The sequence below is a fragment of the Cynara cardunculus genome (assembly GCF_001531365.2).
Source record: "Cynara cardunculus var. scolymus isolate 2C chromosome LG 3, CcrdV1, whole genome shotgun sequence".
Classification (NCBI taxonomy): domain Eukaryota; kingdom Viridiplantae; phylum Streptophyta; class Magnoliopsida; order Asterales; family Asteraceae; genus Cynara; species Cynara cardunculus.
Window position 1 is genome coordinate 26,489,824 of NC_037530.1, and position 20,152 is coordinate 26,509,975.

At 35.0% G+C, this 20,152-nt stretch overlaps 1 protein-coding gene across 1 annotated transcript; it reads right to left on the minus strand.

Annotated features, from left to right (window-relative positions):
* Positions 1 to 2,840: 2,840 nt before the first annotated feature.
* On the minus strand, positions 2,841 to 9,214 carry LOC112509074. The gene is made up of 8 exons (XM_025113947.1): positions 9,044 to 9,214; positions 6,832 to 6,930; positions 6,384 to 6,513; positions 6,181 to 6,270; positions 5,303 to 5,983; positions 3,692 to 4,058; positions 3,296 to 3,377; positions 2,841 to 3,149 (listed from the first exon to the last, which is right to left on the minus strand). Exons 1-8 carry the CDS (start codon positions 9,212 to 9,214, stop codon positions 2,934 to 2,936), a joined length of 1,836 nt encoding a protein of 611 aa, XP_024969715.1. The 3' UTR covers positions 2,841 to 2,933.
* Positions 9,215 to 20,152: the final 10,938 nt, after the last annotated feature.

Here is a 20,152-nt window from a genome sequence, read left to right on the forward strand (position 1 = left end):
AGAACAAGTGAGTTGTATTTTCATCTTCGCTTAATACGATTTTCTGGTTTCTACTATTTCTGTAACCAATTTGACATGATTCGCTCATCAATTCGATACATCAGGGTTTGTGGGTTCCCATTCYATTTAATCTTCTAATTGTCAATTTTCCTTCGATCAATCATTTCCCCATTACAATAACATGTTTTTGCTTCCTAATTCTTGATTTTGCTACTGTCCAAATTTGCTTTCATTTTAGTGATTTCCGTTGTTTTTAATCTTAATTTGTTGAAAATTGAGGTGTGTTTTGGATCTTCATTGCCTTTTTGACGTAGATTATCTGTTAATATGAATTAGGATTTCTTGATTTCCTTTTTAAGTTTCCAATTTGCTTTTATAATTTATGCCATTAATTTGTTATTTATTACTTCAATGTCATTAATCCATTATTTATGTTTTTGTTCAATTCATTCGCAATCAAAATAGTTGAAAGAGACGAACCGAATAAAGTATCTTTATGTAGCTAAACAAGTTGCTTTAACCCGAAAATCGAATGACCCAAAACAGGTTAACCCAAGCCTCCTTTCATTCAAGGTTGTCCCTTAGTATACAGGCCCCCGAAATTTTGGGGCCCGAATTTACATGTGTTTAGGTTCTTTTTATCGACCTGTGTAAAACTATAGCCGAAATTATTTAGGCTCAACCCATTAATTGTTTGGTTTTAGGGTCAAATCATTAATGGTTTAGGTTTAGTTTCAGATTTTTAATCGTTTTGGTTTATCCCATTTTTGTTCTTAACATATATTCTTTGTTATCTCATTTATACAATGTAATCAAAAGTTTTAGATGTAGCAGGGCCTCCAAAAAAATTGGAACGTCCCTACTTTCATTGGGTGGGTTATTCGGTTTTGAAAGTGTTTGACACCACTAGATGTGGCTCAGTCAACTGAGTTTCTAGATCCGCCACAATATTTCGGCACGATTGATGGACAAGATTGTTTAGGGATACCTTTGGGTATATAATAGCAAGCATTTTGAGCTCATAAGGTTATACACATTCTAGAAGGAGTACTTGTGGAGTGATTGCTAGGAAAAAGAACATGTGGGCTTACATGTATAATTGTGTTGTGTGTATGAAAGGCTATCTTAAAGTTAGCCCACAAAAGTATTATTAAGCATTCCCTCATTATTCAATGATGTTTGGACCCATCTTTTGTTCTTGGTTAAATGGTGTGTCTACCAAACTCTTGGCGTGAAGTTGTACAATCTCAAATGCATATGACATTGTTGTCACACCTAATGACAGAGAGCTTTCGATGCAAGGGATTGAAGTTGCACATTCTCAACATGGTGTATTCCAATCACCTAACATACTACATGATCTCTTAACTAAAAACATGGGATTTTGGGTTACATCAATCCTATTGATGCATTGTTAGATACAAATGCGACCTCTTTTAAAAGGTGATATTCTACTTCATGATCTTATTGTACTTGCATATCGTGATATTAGTCGGGGATCCCTGAATTCTAGAATTGTGCACCTACTGTCTTTACTTAGGCAATTCTCATGGGCTCAGAGAAAGAAAATATGTAATGAAATCAAACCAAACCGACCTAGTAAATCAGCTTGTTGGGAGTATTATTGATGACTTTATTGATAATAGATGAAGAAGACATAGCAACTGAATCATGAACAGATGTATTTCTAGCAAGCCAAATCTCCCAGCAATCAGAGATAAAACTACCCTAAAAATCCCAGTGGCTTTGGCATGGAGGACGGGGCCTTAATATTCTTAGAGGCCCATGATCGGGCTACCAAACAGCAGGGTGCTTAAAAGGTCATAACTCTCACTCCGGGTGTCCATTTCAGGCTCACGACCAGTCGATTCGATGCCTGGAGCGAGGAGCACAGCATGGTTACATCCTGAAGGGGTCTAATGGACTTTTGAACCTCTAAAATGTTGTTTAAGCATGGTTTTTAGACATTTAAATGTTTTTTACTTATTTTTGGCCATTTGGTTGGGCTTTTTGTGTTTGGCCCATAATCGTTTTCAAACCTGTTTTTGTTTTGGGCCTTCTATTTATATGTTTTTTTTTTAGTACTGGATGGTCACACTTGAATTTTAGAGACTTGGATTTTCCCTTTCCATATTTTGAGTTCTTGTGAATTGGATTTTTGAAGCCTAGGATTCGGTATTCATCGAATCAACGAATCCTAGAGGAGGTTATCCACAGGTATTCACAAAATCAATATGGTGATCTATAATTTACGTTCTTATATGTTGCATCAATTATGATATGCAAATTGTCAAGAATGGAATCAAGCACCATATGAAAAATCCAATGTCAAGGATGTTGTGCCAATAAATGAAAGTTGAGGATCATCTTACTTAAATAGTTCAAAGATGGTTTATGTAAATAATAGAAGGGGATTAATCAAATTAAAAACACAAAAAGGTTGAGAACCGTAAAAACCAATTTTTATGTGTTCGCGAAACAATGCATGTTAAAGTAAAATGTTGTTTCACAATGTTATTATTTTCATGTGTATTTGTTGTTTCACATTGTGAAACAACACATGAATGGTGGTTCTACCGGTTCTCAACCTCCTTATGGTTCTCATTTGTTCTCTCTTAGTACCATTTTGTTTTTCAAATATCCAACACACAGTTATATGAAGTGGATTAACCACTTTGCAAAAGTGATTTAGGACCATTGGGTTGAAAACAATTAATGACAAATAAGCATAAATTCCAAATGAAAATCCAGTTTCACTTGTTTGTAGGAAATATCAATGGGTGTGGTTGATACTTCAAGAACCACAAATAAGCAAAAATTCCAAATAATATTTATTTTAGAAATGAATGATATCAGGCATTCACAAACAAAGATTTAAGTACATTGGTAGACAGCAAAGAAAATTACCTATTTTTATGACCACAAATAGCTTGTCAAAATGCATGGCAGGTAAAGCAGCCACTTAAAGAGCCTATCTGTGGAGTCCTGATGATCGAGATGGCCTTGTGTGAAGAAGAAGATGATCTAGGAACTTGATGAGACTGGTTTGATAAAACCGACCCTCTCATTTCTTGCGCCTTTTTCTGAGCTGATCGTAGTTTGTTCATGATCTTATCCATGGAGGATGATCTCTTCTTTTCCAATTTCATCTGAGCCACATTTAATGCAAATAAGATTATTAGATTTTACCATCAAAAAACTAAGTGTTGCAGAGTTCAAGTCCTCTCTTTCTGCATGCTAAATTATATGTCTTCAAATACTATAGCATATGAAATAGAAGTGGTAAAAATTGAACCTCAAGTTTCCTTATAGCTGCTTCTGCTTTTGCCTTCTGCAGGTTCTCCCAAGCAGTAATTTTAGCTTCCTCCCGTTTAACCCTGGAAAAAGAAACAAACAAAAGAATTAGTAGAATGCAGTAAGAGATATATATATATATATATATATATAATAAAGGCTTCAAGGTTTTAATCCTTAAATCATGATGGTGTAGAGTGATATGATTCTATCAACTCTTGAACATTTTTGTGATTCATGTTTAATACTATATCATAATTAGGAGAGACTACCTACCATTTTTCATCCAAGTCATTTAATTTTATTTTAATGCATCCGTTGGTGTTCAAATAAAAATGTATACACAACATACTTGAAAGGTTCCAAAAGAAAAAGGAAATTTGTAAAGCATACATACATTGAAAGGCTCTTTGTCATCTCTGAAACTTCCCACTCTGCAGATCGAACCTCCAGAGCTTTTCTTTTCCAGTCATCCACCAGTTCTGACCCAGACCTCCTACCTGGAATTCTAGCTCTACTTTTCTTAGACCATCTTGACAAACTGACCTGATCATCTACCTGTACATCCCTGACATCTGCTTTAGAGGAATGGGTCTGCTGCAATTCTGCAACAGCTAGTATAGAACTTGGCAGGGAGATAGAGTTCCTCCTCCTAGGAGATGAGTAGGGACTACCCTCAGGGCTCATTTGGGTTGCCATATCTCTCCGAGAAACATCACGAGAGATGTTTGTAGCAGCATCCATAACACAACCAATTTTACCATCTGTACAACAATTAAACAAGTCATAGTTAAAACCCCAATGCTAAACTAGATTCTTTTCCTTTTATAAACACCAGTATGTTAGAAAATGTTACACATGGAATCAGGCATGCCTGAGATAGCAACAAAAAAAACTGAAAAGGAATGTGGTCAATTCTCAAGTGAAGTAAATATCATGTCCACTCACCTATTTGTGAGTCCTTCTAGTGACTGGTTTTTCAGTATTGTACCCTGTAGTTATCTGCCTTCTAGTTGCTCTCTTTCCATCAAATGATCTAAATTAGGAGACTATCCAGACTCTAATGATATTGATCCAAAAAATAAGCTTATACAGCATTCAATAATCCATAGAACATTCACTGCCACATACGAGCTACTTTCTTTCATTTTCTTTGATATCAATGCAAAGCTTCATAGTTTGGAGAACCCTTGGAGAACTGGAATACATCCTGCCTCACTAGGAGATTGAAAAGGTTAGGAGGATTGAGATTTCAATGGAAGGATCTTTATTGCCTTTTTTCTTCTTTTAGGTGATCACTCTTTTTTACAAACAAAGATACACATATCTCTCTCATAGTAAGATCCGCTGCAACTCCTACCCTCACATGTATTCTGGCAGTCTGATGACATATGTTTCTCTCCCAACTCTTACCCTTGAATATCTTGTAACATTATTTCCTGGTGATGATTATTTCAACCAAAATAGAGAACTTAAAATGTAATCCAGCTTCTACAAAAGACTGAACTGCCAAGCTCCCTAGCTAAACCTTATGTGAGATCAATGATGAAATCATAAATGAAGTAATGCATTGTCCATTCCTAATATTCGTATGGTCTTCTGACACATGGGGTCTCTTCTTCAGGTTTAAATAAGACATTAGAAATTACAAAACATACTAGCAGAAAAACTCTGAAGGAATGCAAGCGGGTAATGCATACCTAAAAGATGACCAATTGATAGGGATTTCCACATTATAACTCAAAAAACATTAGTTACAAACCCAGCCAAGGGTATATGCCCAAGTGTATTACCAGGGATGCGTCAATGGACAAGCAGCAAAAAAGTTCACTGGCTTGGGTGTGGTTTGCCAAAATGCAAACACAAAAGATGTACCATAATAGCAAACAAGTATTTTATCACAAACGAAATCTACAAAATTTGTAAAAACTAGAATTAAGAAATGTAAATCTACATTAGAGTCTTTCTTAAATATCTAATAAAGCATAAAGAGAGGTTACTAACAGACCTTGAGTTATACGCAACAATGACTGACTCAACGATTCAGAGCAACCATGTACACTGACTGACCTTGCCATACAAGGCTCAGTCAATGAAGGAAAGTTCCCACTGCTGTCTTGCCGCTCATGATATCGAATTGACAAACCATCACCAGCATTTACTCTACTTGAAAATGGTGATCCAGTAACTAAACTTCCAACATTTCCTCCATCAAACATATGCACTGCTGGGGAATACATGGAGTAGTATGCAGATCCAGGAGGCCCAAGCGGGCCACTTTTTGACTTGGGTCGCCTTTGCCGCTGTTGAACCGAAGGCTTCAAAGCACCATCTCCTGCAACTGGACTGCATATCCACCTCTCGGCATCTTCCCATTTGGAAGGCAATGTCCTTCCACTGTTATAAGACATCAATGCAGAACTCACTTGCCTCCTGTTAGTATTTATATGTGAAGGCACGTGTTCTGAACTCCAACCTTTCTGAAACCCGTTGCTTGCAGGACGATAATTTGGCGTTACTGGACTTGGGAACATACTAGTTCGTCGGTTTGATATAGAGTTTCTCATAGCAAGTCTCGGAGAAGAACTAGTGACATTTATAGCTTGATTGTTCAGATCCAAAGAAGTAGGTCTGCTCCTGTCAGACTTCCTTAACAGAATTTCAGATCTTGACTTCCGGTTCTGGCATTCTATAGAATAGCATGATTGATTTAGATATGAAAGAATCAATACAAATTAGTTGTTAGCATGCTGTGCATCAGATTCTAATCTACACCCATATGGCTGACAGCCCGAATTTTAACTAATTCACCAAGTAGCAACTAATGACAGCTTAAAAGTCATCATAAAAACAAACGCACATTTCCGCAATATATTATGATAATACCTTTTAGAGCTTGAGAGAAGGAGCTTCTTGCTGAGTCTAGGGTTTGATTATTCTCCCCATCTGTTTCTGCATCAGTATATTCTATTATAGCTGCATATGCAATGGAAAAGAAAAATCGCCACAATGATTTGCATTTTCATATAGTAAAACCTCCAAAACTAAATGATTAATGACAGGGTCTGGTAAGGTCTATCGTATAACACCTTTTGCTTTTTCCACTTTTTTGCTTATTGGGTGCTGACCTCCGCTCCTAAGCACTGTGGAATTATTGTTTGGATCTGGATCTGGACCCCTCGAGGAGAAGGAATCACGGAAACCACGTCCCGACAAATGCTGTTCCATAAACCAAAAGACATTTTAAAAGCTTCGAAGCAGACGAATTTGAAATAGAACCATCCCTAGATTTGCTGATCCAAGAAGAAACACAAACCATACTGAACCAAAAAACTCGACGCCGAACATCAAACCAAATCAAACAACATGTACATTACAATGACACATTTATTATTATCAGCAACTTATGAAATTTGATGATTACCAGAGACATTTCGGATACGCTAGAATCGCGATCAAGAACATCCGACGCGGAAGAAAAGGAATAACGCTAGCTGAAGCAGAAGAAGAGAAGAGACTGAAATTGGAGAATCTTACAGAGTCTGGGCTAGCATCTCGACCACCAACACCAACACCACCTCCACCATAGCTCGATCTGGAGTGGGTGCTGGTTCTCCGATCTTCAAATATCAGGTCCTGCATTGTTAATGATAGCAAATTACAGCTTGAATCGTGGTTATAGGGAATCGATTAGAGTGTGATTACGGAGAAAATGGCGGGCATCTTGGAGTTGGGATTAGAGAGAGAAAGAGCAAAAGGCAATTGGTGTCACATGGGCCATCATGGTGTTTTGTTGAACTTCAATACAATTAGACTGACAGACGATAATCTCCATATCCATCCATTTCTATTTCTATTTCTTGTTTGACCGCCATTTTGACCACAAATCTTTTATAACGACACTTGAAGCAACCTCTTCCGTGTTTTTTTCTCTTTATTTTATCAAAAAAACTAAGCAAATTACAAATATGGTCCCTGTGGTTTTATACAAATTACGGATACCAAATAATTACAAGAATTGCTAACATGGTTTCGTTTTTGTTACGAATTGGACCTCTTGACCTAACTCCGTTAAATCATCCATGTGCCCTTCACATGATGGGCTATTTTTGTTATTTTACCATTTTATTTGATAATTATTTCTTCTGTACAACTTTGTATGTAATTTATACTTGGGGTATTCACTGTACGATTTGGTATGGTTTGAGGCTAAATTGCACCGCATATGTCGTTGAAACATTTTTTTCAAACCGTAAGTCGCACCGCATAAACTTCAAACCGCAGTGCGGTTTGTACCTATCACACTTTATGCCTACAATAAAATCATTATAAGTTTAAAAATACATTATAAAATTGACGATAAAGTGACTGTAGTCCAAAAAAATAAAGAGTTTCAATATATATGATTCCTAAATACATATTGCATGATTAAAAATAGTTTAAGAAGTAAAAAAGATAAACTTCAAACTAGATTGGGTGTATGAGTTATGTGTCCAACTAATCTATTAATATTGCCAATTACTTGATCAAACTCAAAGTCCAAAACACAAAGTCCAAAAATATTAGGAAAAATTGCACCAAAATGGAACCAACTTTCACTTGATTTCTATTTTGGGGAACCAACTTTCAAAATCGTCATTTTGGGGAACCAACTTGGACCTGATTCCTATTTTGGGGAACCAACTTTCAAAATCGTCATTTTGGGGAACCAACTTTCACTTGATTTTTATTTTGGGGAACCAACTTTTACCTGATTCTTATTTTGGGGAACCAACTTTCAAAATCGTCATTTTGGGGAACCAACTTGGACCTGATTCCTATTTTGGGGAACCAACTTTCAAAATCGTCATTTTGGGGAACCAACTTGCATTTGATTTCTATTTTGGGAAACCAACTTGCAAAATAATTATAGAAAAATAACTAAAATTCATTTCTTTTCAAAAATTAATGCAATAAAATATATTTTTCATTTCAAATCTCGTTTTTTTAAATTCAGATATCAAATTGAAGATTTTTCGAAAAAAATCCAAATTACCACGATAAAAATTGTTTTTTTCTAATGCAATAAAAAAATCAATTTAATAAAAAAATTAATTGATGCAATAAAAAATAAATATTAAATATCACATTCAAGATTTTTATATCTAACCAATCTGTGTCAATATTAAAGTTTAAATCAAATTTGGCAAATCCAACCAAAAGTTTGATAGAGACCCTTAAATTATCTGTTACTTGTTCAACAGATCAATCAGACCCTTAAATAAACAAAAAGTTCGATAGAGACCCCTAAATGACGATTTTAAAAGTTGGTTCCCCAAAATAGGAATCAGGTGAAAGTTGGTTCCATTTTGGTGTAATTTTCCCATTTTTCTATAATTATTTTTCAAGTTGGTTCCCCAAAATGACGATTTTGAAAGTTGGTTCCCCAAAATAAGAATCAGGTAAAAGTTGGTTCCCCAAAATGACGATTTTGAAAGTTCGTTCCCCAAAATAGGAATCATGTGAAAGTTGGTTCCATTTTGGTGCAATTTTCCCAAAATATTACATAAATAATAAATTATTCTACATATACATGTGTGTATGTGTGTGTGTGGGTTATATACAATTAAAAAATGTATAAAATATGTGTTACGATGCAGTTTGAACCGCGGTTTGAACTCAAAACCGCACCGCATAGTGCGGTTTGGTAAAAATGCAAACCGCAAACTGCACTATATAGTGCAGTTTGGTAAAAATGCAAACCGCAAACCACACTGCAAATACTTTGAACCACGCTTTGCAGTGCGGTGGACAGTTTGTATTGTTTGGCAGTTTGGATAAACACCCCTAATTTATACAAGTCTTTTGAAGCATTAAAAGAAGGGGAAAAAGAACTATGACCAATGACAATCAGTTCATCAGGCATTCTCAAAACCTCCATTTTCTTCGGTGTTTCTCTAGAGCCCTCCCTCCTCCCTCAATTTCATCCACCACAACATCCCTCTCACCATTCATATTCATTCATCCCTACTGTAACACCCGAAAATCACATTTGTATATAAATATATAGATCCATATATCAAGAAATATAATCTACGCATGCGGTCCCAATATATTACAAAAGCTATATTACAAAATAGCTAACAACTTTTTCAGAACAACTCTATACCACACATGAATACATAACAAGTATTCAAACACAAAAGAAGATTATGCTATCCCCATAACTCATGCAAACATATTATACTTCACAATTTCCCCTTCCTCTTGTCTTCTGCTAGTGTCTGACCTGTAATGCATATTTCTAAAACACAAAATGAGGGTTAGACCTTGGGGTCTAGTGAGAAATCTCTTTGATACAATTATAGGGTGAATAATCACCAAATCACATTTATGAAATCATATTTGTAAAAATAACAAATATACATCGTTTTGCTATAACAAACCCCATTTATTGCATCCAAATATCCAAATAACTTGATAAACATATTTTGAGTAAACTTGTCTCATCATATAGAAGATTATATAAATTTATCACAGCACATGAGTGAGATAACCCATCTCCTCACAACACTGATGCGAGAACCTTATCTCATCGCATCACACTGGTGCGATAAACCCAACTTGTCCCATCACACTGGAGCAATAAACCCAACTTGTCGCATCACACAGGTGTGATAAGTCAATTTTGTCGCATCACAAGGATGTGATAAACTTACTCTCGCATCATATAGGTGCGATAACCACATTTCATCGCATCAATAGAATGCAACAACTTCAAGTCATTGCATCATACAGATGCGACAACTTCAAGTTATGATGCGATAACAATGAATGTTTGATCAAAACCCATATTTTATAACTCATGATTTTGTCACCCTTATCATGGTATACACCTCTCCTTGATATGTCACCCTTATCCCAATATACACATCTCCTTGATATGTCACCATTATAACCAAAATACACCTCTCCTTGATATATCACCCTTATTCCAACAATGATATAATTATAACAAAAACCCACAATTGTGCTAATTATGGCATCAAAACAATTTTATAACTAGGAACTCATATAAAGAACCATATAGATCTACATCCAGTTTCAAATAAGGAAAGTTATAAAAATAAACTCACCTTAATCACAAGAGATGAAGATATGAAGATGAATAGCAACAATTTTCCACGTAGAAATCACAAAATCAACTTCTTCCTTTCCTTATGGTTTTTGTTTGAATTGTACCAAAGAACACACACAAAGAACTTCCTTTTTGAATTTTCTTAAATCTCATCCATCATCCTAATGAGATAACTTGGTTATCTCATAATAATGTTAATGATAATAAGAGGCGGTGGTTAATTTTAAAAGGATTTAAGCATATAACTAATTAAAACCCCTCAATTCACCAACATATTTAAAAACAACTCCGATCTTTATAACCGAAGAACCGGTTATCACACCTACACTATCGATCACTAGAAAACTCAAACAACCATGGCCACCATTGTGAGACTTCATCTACATTGAAGCCAATGACCATTACTGTGAGACTTCATCTCCATCGAAGCCAATGGCCACCACTGTTGAGACTCTATCTCCATTGAACACAGATCTAAAATCCCCAGATCTCTATCGAATTCATATTTGAAACACTAGATCTCCATCGAACCAAATCTAAAACACTAAATCTCCATTGAACGCAAATCTAAAAATACTAAATCTCCTTCGAACCTAGTTTCAAAACCCATATCTCCATTGAACCCAAATTTGAAAACACCATATCTTCATTGAATCAATGAGAACATCATATCTTCATTGAACCCAGATCCAAAAACACCAGATCTGGTGTGTATATGTGTGTATGCAACAAATATGAAAATGATGAACATTGATAGAATTTTTCTAACCAGATATAGACTCAACTGTCTCTAGAAAATATGAAAATGAAGGGTGTCAAACCCTTCTTTTTTGCCGGTGGAATACTTGGGTTGAGAAAATCAAAGAAAACATTTGAAATTTAGGAAAATTAAAGATTCTACATTAGCTCCATTTTCTTTTATGTTAATTTTTTAGGTTTTGATTAGGGTTTGTATTTTAAGGTTTTGGTTATGTATTTTTTATATGGAATGAATTTTAGAGCTTTTGATGTAGATTTAAGATTCTTGATCTTGTGTTCGAACTTGATGAGTTCGTGGCAACTTTCTTGTTCTTGTCGATGAATTTGATATTCTTTTGTTCTTGATTTAATTATTGCTCTTCGTTTGGGTGGAGAAAAATGGAAAATTAATGATGAAAAACTGAGATCCGCATTAACGGAGGTAAAAAATTGGTTTTGTTGTTGATTTGTTCTTCGAAAAATGGGTTTGGGTTGTTGCTTTTATTATTCAAAAATGACTTTTCTTGTTCATTTTATCCTTCAAAAATAGGTTTGGGAGTTGATTTATGTTGTGTGTGAGAGAGACCTCTGTGTTTTTGGTAAGCGGAGGGTGGCTGGAGAAAATGATCGTTGTTGTTGGTCATCACTGGAGAAAGGAGGTATGCCTAAGAACAAGAAAGGAATGTTAATTAGGGATGATTTAGAGTTATGCTTATTTTTTTTCTCTTTAGCTTTACATACTTGTACACAATCCATTAAAATATGTATATAGAAAATAATCATAAGAATTGTTGAAATGACAAAAATACCCTTCATGTGAGAGGCACATAAGGGACATATAATACCCTCAAATCTAGAAAGAGAGACTAATTTAAATTATTGATAAAACATCAAGTAATGAATAAATTTCTTTCTAAATGTCAACATTTAAATACCTATAATGGCATTCTCGGATTTATCATTAAGTAATAATCCAAACCTTAGACAATGTCTAGATTAGGGACGGGTGTTACTAAAACTCATTAATTGTCGATATCTCCAAGGTACGGAAGACGTCCCCAAATAGTCAAATCCTGCTCGTGCCTCTGACTAGCAATCAAAACTTCATTGTATCGCTCGTATGATTCCCAGCAAGAACCCAATGCACATGCCGACAAGAAAAATGTTAGGCTGAACACCTAGTTAATTCAATCAGTTTTCATTTTTAATATAAAACGATAAAACTGAAATGATGTTATTCAAATCAAAATTTTCCAAAAAGAAATTTATTTAATATAAAATCAACATCTTTCCCAAAATCCACCATTTTCGTGATGAAAACTCATTAAATTAAAACAGTTATTTAGATAGAAAACCAAAACCCAATACTCACTCAAAACATGAATAGATCATAATATCCAAATACTAAAAATATGGATAAAACTTTATAATCCAAAATACAAAAACATGGATAAGGAAAACCATAAATTATGGGTGCACTCCATACCCCAAAACAACACCAAAAACATGGATAATACATTATCTAAAACAATATCTTTCGATGACCGGGGAGACCCGTATCCATCAAATATGGTGAACAGAAAGTAAGGCATACATCAACGTTAGCAAGTAGCATCTCAAGATTCAATTGAAATTAGTGCCTACTCACTCGAGTTTCACCTCAAGGCTCATGGCCCTAATGCCTACCCCATCAAGTAGCACCTCAAGGCCCATGGTTCTTAGGTGCCTACCACTTCGGGTAGCACCTCAAGACTCAATAATATTAGTGCCTACTCTTTAGAGTTTCACATCAATGCTTATGACCTTAGTGCCTACCTATTTAGGTAGCATCTCAAGGCTTAAGTCCTTAGTGTCTACTCGACTAGGCCAAAGCCTCAAAGCAAGGGTCCCAAAGTCCGACTCATTTGAGTTCACCTCTATAATACCGCGATGGCCATAATGCCTACTCAACCATTAGCCTCAAAGTAGGAACATCACAATCCTCCACTTACCAAACACAATTGACTCTTATGCCTATGAATCCAATGTATTATGTCTAAATTATATGACTCTAAATGAATGACCAACGCACTCAAAACATGTAATTCCCAAATAAATATGCAAAACAAATAACGTCTGAAACTCAACTTTGAGAAATTTAAAACTTGACAAATGTCCCCATAACTCACGCGAGTCAAAATCAACTTAATAAACTCTACACATCATTTGACTACACAATAAAAGTCAACATAAGTCAATATACACATTTACCCAATGTTGACACAAATTGGTGCTCCAAAATATAATTTGGTCAAAAATTCACAATTGATGGGATCAATCATCTCCAAATGAAAACCATATAATTTATACTTCCAAAATATCTTACAACTCCATAATATGTAATTCCCAAACGGATTATAAAAACCAAATTGACTAAAAGTGCATTTATGTCGAATAATCTTCATTACATATATAACAGATCATCAAAATATCACATTTTATGATTTATTTATCCGAATGTCCAAAATCCTTAAATATAAACAAACATTTCTCAAGATTTATAAAATCAAATGTACTAAAGAAGCAAGTTCACCAAAATACTAAACAGCATTTAATAAATATCAAGGAAACTACTTTAAGACTTCAAAATTAACATCTTTGTTGTGTACAAAGTTTTCACAAAACAACTTGAACTCACCTTGCTAGGTTAAGTTAAACCTAGATTTTAAACCCAAATATTTAGTTTCCAAAATGAAGATTTGAGTTCAACAAGCTAAGCTCCCGAAGAACACTTCAAGAACAATATTCTAACCAAGAGACACCAAATTTTTACACAAACTTCAAATCCACCAAAAATCCCAAACATATAGCTCAAAATACCCAAAAGAAGCTTACCTCCTCAAAACTTTGCATCTCCTTTCACAAATCTTTAATCCTTACGATCCACTCTCCATTTTCTCCAGAAATCAACAAAATCGCCATGTAAGAGGGACAATAGAGTGGGGAGGAGAAATGGGAAGGAACTCTAGAAAATGGATTAAAATCCGATATGGATGTTTGGGGAAAATTTGGGGCTACTTAGGTCGCCTGGCCAAAGGTTTCCTGGTCCCCGACCGTTTCCTAGTCATTTCTCGATCGTTTCCTAATCGTTTTCCGACAATTTTCCTATTTATTCCCTGATTGTTCTCTCGAACGTTCTCTGAAAATTATGGGTGTTACAAGACACATAAAGGAAACGTGAGAGTTAGGGCAAGGGGCCAATTTGTGATAAAATGAAACTAGTGGCAGTACTTATAATTATTTCGTTTAAGGGTCGGGACCTAATCCGTAATTTCATATAACCAGAAGACCAAATTTTGTAATTTACTCAGCGTAAAAAGACAAAACTAACAACTAATTATGTAATGCAGTGGAATAAAAAATATTATTGTAACCTGAAAATGAAAAATTAATAGCATTCCTCGTTAAATTAAAAAAATGAAACTTATGAAGTATTTTTTTCGTGTTAGTGAGATTATGTTTTTATCATGTATTTACTATATTTGTTGGTAGGTTTTATGAAATTCAAATGTAAAGCCTTAAAAACTTGTGTGTATGCAATAATAAATTGCAAACTTAAAATTTAAAAGATTATGTATTACAGTAATAGTTTGTTTTCAAGGCTTTTTTCTCAAATGCTTTATAATATAGTTTAATTCAAAGTTCTAACAAATGCTTTATAATAAAGAGTAGATCAAAGTTAATTATATTTTCCGTTCATATGGTTTGTGCAAACTCTGAATCTCGTCTATCGACTTCATCTATTACAAAAATACAGTTTATATGTCGTTTTTGTTTTCTTCTCTTCCTCTTACGGTAGTTATCTGTATCATGTAAAGGGCCCCCATGTGCTCCTCACATAAAGGCATTGTGGTGTTTTAGCTGCTTAAATGTGGTGTGGTATCAGAAAAATCAAGAACATTAATGTTCGAGAAATACAATAAAGAACATGAACATTCAGGAAAATCTAGAACAAAAACATCAAGAAAAGAAACTATGGACATTCCAAACATCAATCAACATAATAAACACTAACAACATATAAAACAAATTTGTAAAATTCATTCCAAAACTTGTGATACAAAAATCATTCATTCTAAATTAAAACCCTAAACCAATAATGGTTTCTCAAAACCCTAAAATCAAGGAGGTGGTTGTGGTGAAGAAGAAGGAGGAGGAGAGTAAAAGGATCGTGGCTTTGAATTGTCAACTTTGTTAAAGAGAAAGAAAAAAGATGGTGGCAAAGCACGGTGGCAGAACGAAAAGTAGTTATGACAGATGTAGAAATAAATAAGAGCAAAGTAGAAGAAGCAAAAAAAGAGCATGGTGACAGAAGTAACGATGGAGGTAGAGGCGGTGGTGGTAATGTTGGAAGAGGAGGTGCAAGCAGTAGTGGCAGTGGTGTTGGAGTTATATGTTGTAGTGGTGGTGTCGGAGGAGCAGGTGAGGGAGAAGGGGAGTTGCGGCGGTGGCTTTGATGTTAGGGTTTTGTTTAGCTTTTTTCTGAATCGTCACATCATATACCTTTAATTGCTTGTATATATATATATATATATATATATATATATATATATAGGTGTTGGTTCAAATACTAACCAAGATTTTTGTGTTAACTTTGTTAACCAAGCTCAACCAATAATATTCCATCTTTTTTTAGGTTCACATATAACTCATATATTAATGACAAGGGTAATTAAGTAATTTATCATTTATGTAACTCCCAAATCATTAATTGAGAGTTACAAATCTAAAAATCTCAATAATTGATGATTATGTAATATTGATATTTTTTATACGTGTTCATGTTTTGTAATTTCGATTTATTCTATCCATAATGATATTGATTTTGTAATAGTTAAAGAATTTCTGATTGTAAAGATTTCGATATCGTCCGAGTAATATGGATAAAGCTATTGGAAAATAGATCGACAACAATGAAAATTAAAAGGTTAAAATCGTCTACAACTACAACCGGAATTCGAATTCATGTGTAATTGTTAAAGAATTGTTCACAAGTGTTCATATTGTGTTCATATGTACACTAGCTGCATATTTTAGCATTGGCTTGCTCCTGAATGTGTTCATAATGAAGGAACTATTGTTCACAAACTGTTCATATTGTGTTCATATATACACTAGTTGCATATTTCAACNATTGTGTTCATATATACACTAGTTGCATATTTCAACATTGGCTTGCTCCTGAATGTGTTCATAATGAAGGAACTATTGTTCACAAACTGTTCATACTTGTTTTTTTATTTATTTACTTTCGTGTAGCAACTATTCTTTATATTCATATTGTGTTCATAAATGTTATACAGTTCAAGTTCATATATATGTCAATTTTTGTTCGTATTTGACACAATGGTTCATATATATATATATATATATATGTGTGTGTGTGTGTGTGTGTGTGTGCGCTCATATGGTTCTTACAATAACAAAAATAAATTAATAAAAATAATGAGATTTTTTATTTTGTAACTTCTAATTAATGATATGAGAGTTATATAAAAAAGAAAATTACCTAAATACTCTTTTCCCCTTTGTTCACATATGTTCTTTGAAATTGTAAATTTAAAATTTTAATTTTTTATCATGATTAATCACAACTCTTTATTGTAAGAATCAATTGTCAAGATTGGTTAACAAAGTTAACACAATAATCTTTATTAGTATTTGAACCAACCCATATATATATATATATATATATATATATATATATTACACACTCGTACAATACAAACTACTTCATAAATTCCATGACCAAGATGACTTTATATGAGACGCACGAGAGGGCACTTAATGGGAGACTTCTAACACCTGTAAGGGTGAGTGTCCAATTTCATAACAAAAAGCAGAAGTGTAGAGAAATATATGTAATAAACAAAGTTGGGGATGAAAGTGAAAGTTTTGAAACAAACAATGAAAAACTCAATAAATTTGTATCTTTAATTTCCGTTTCACAATAATTGTTGATCTTAGAATTATAAACAATGAGTGGAGAATTATGTAATTCGGAATGGTACAGATGTCGAGTCTAAATTGATGGTCATAAGGAAGCCACAACTAGTACTTTTATGACAAAACAAGTGTTGAAAGACTATTTACGAGATATAATGGATTACAATGTACAAATTAATATACCTTCTGAGGCCAAGTCAAATATTTTTTGAGACTTAATACCGGTTTATGGCCATCAGCAGACACATGATGACATTGGTTAGAAGTCAAATACAAGGCCCATATTATGATTCTAACTTTAGAGATTTTCAAACATAACACTCAATGAAGTTGATATTCATAACCACTTGTCTTCAAAATAGCCAAAATGTCCACTAAGTTAACACAAAATGGGTTAAAATAAGCGATCAAATCCATAACAAAATACATGATTACATACCACAGGTCCCAAATCTGTAAAAAAAATCATTTTAGGGGCCCAATCCATTTTTTTTTTTGCAAAATCGCTAGTACCAAGAATGCAATTAACTCTAACATATATAAACTCCATAAACCAAAACACAGACAAGTTTAAAATACTTTCAAAAAGAAAAACATGTTTCTACTATTTACCAAGTTATGCTTAAGCATTGACGAACACAAACGTAATTACATTTTTAACATAGTAGCATGCACAAACACAGCTGCATGTATATATAAAACCGACCAAGGGCATGATTTAACAGCGTATATGAACACTTTTAGTATGCTTCAATAAAACCAATCTAGGGTTGAGAAAGTGATTGTTATGCCACTGTTGGGTTACGATGGCACATGCACATAAGAATTTTTAAAATTTTTATGATAAAAAATATGGAACCGATCGAAACATGCTAGATGGTTTGGCAATTAGCCTTTGAGAACGATTCTGAATTCGGCAATCAAAAACTTGTCGTCTCCATGGTACCCTGCGAACCGCTTGAATCCCTTCTCATGAAGGAGAAGATGCCTATTGTTCTTGTGTTGCTAGACACAAAAATCAACTAGGTGTTTTTAAGGAAAGTTGGAGAAAATGTTTTTCTACAACTAAAATTTTAAAAAGACTTAGGGACTGTTTGACAGTTGCTGAATGAATTGGTACAGAATGAATAAGTGGTCAGAATGATTAAGAGACTCTTATGATATAATGAAAAATGAAATATAATTGTTTGATAATTGTTTACAATGAAATTAGGGCGTTAATGGTTAAGGGAGACTTAGGATACAAAACCATTCAGAGGGTTTTAGAATCATTAAGAGACAAACCTTTTTTTTGCCAAAAAAGATTCACCTCTTAATGATTCAAAGATTGCCTTTTTATTAAACTATTAAGGGGTAAACAAACAACCCCTTAACCTAAAATGAGTTATTTAGAGATATATAAAACCTTTCCATATATGATACGTGAAATCATATCCCTTCCATACTTTTCCATTCAGGGGCTGTTTGGCAGTTGCTGAATGATTTAGTTCAGAATAGTTAAGAGGTTAGAATGGCTAAGAGGATCAGAATGGTTAAGTGCTGAATGAAACAAGGTTGTTTGGTAATTGTTCTCTGAATGATAGCAAATTACCATTTTAACCCTAGTTATGATTTAGTACTGAATAAACCAACATACAATTACCAAAGATGATGTTTCTTCATATCAGTATCAAATCCTCAAGAAATTGCAAAATATCGATAATCTAATCATCATTAACATTGTTACAAACATGAAATAAGCAATAAACACCATCAATTTCTAAAGAAAAATAATAAATTCCCTAAACCAAACCCTAGATTTATGCAAGATCAAGAAACCGAGAGATGACCTGCTGGAAGACCGACGACGACCTACTGGAAGAGGCGGAGACGGCGACGGCGATGAGGCAGAGATGGCGACGGCAACGAGGCGGAGACGGCGACGGTGACGAGCGACGAGGCGGCGACGAGCGACGACCTGCTGGAAGAGGCGGCGAAGAGCGACGACCTGCTAGAAGACCGGCGATGAGGGGTGGGGGGAGGGAAGACCGGCGATGTGTGCTGTTGGTGGTTATGGAAGACCGACGAGGGGGGGAGAGAAAACGGTGATGGAGGGAGAAGACGGTGATGGAGGGGGGAAGAAGGGAGGGCATAGTTGGAAAAATCAACATCTGAATGGTTTAGTAAGGTATAGGATGCAAAATGGTTAAGAGCCAATTGTCACCATTAAGAGGTTCTATTTTTTTTGTCAAACAGCTTCCGCCTCTTTCCGATTAAGAGGTTACCTCTTAATGTCACCATTAAGAGGCAAACAAACAGCCTCTCTATTAGACAATTAAGTGTGATATATATATATATATATTAGAGGGTCTAGAGTGTAAATGTATCTCTTATATATATCCCTGATTGTAATCGATATATACATACATAATTACCAAGTTTATCTTGGTATTAGAGCCGGCCCTAAACGCCCTACGGCTGCCGTAGTATCGTTGCCACCCCACCGCTGCCGCCCTACTGCTGCCATCACAAGGCAACCCTAACAGAGCCGGCCCTACAGCTGCTGCCCTACCACAGCAGCCCCATCACAAGACAACCCTAACAGCCGGCCCTACAGTTGCTGCCCTACGGCTGCTGCCCTACCGCTGCCGCCTTACCGCTGCCATCAYAAGGCAACCCTAAAGCTATCCCACCCGTCTTCTACCCTACGGCTGTCTCACCTTCTGTCCAATGACAACTGTTGCAGCTTTCACTCTAACCGAGAAAACCATCCATAACTCCCACAAGTTTGGCTTCACTTTATCACCAAACAACTATGGCTATTGGAAGACAATGGTTCAACCGTTCCTTGTCACAAACAACCTGTTCGGCTATGTTGATGGCACCATTCCTTGTCCACCGATGACTATCTCATCATCATCATCATCTGGAAAAGATGCCGACAGCACCACAGTGCCCCCACCACAACCGAATCCTAACTACATAGCATGGGTTTCCAATGATGCACATGTACGGATGCTGATTATTTCTACAATCTCT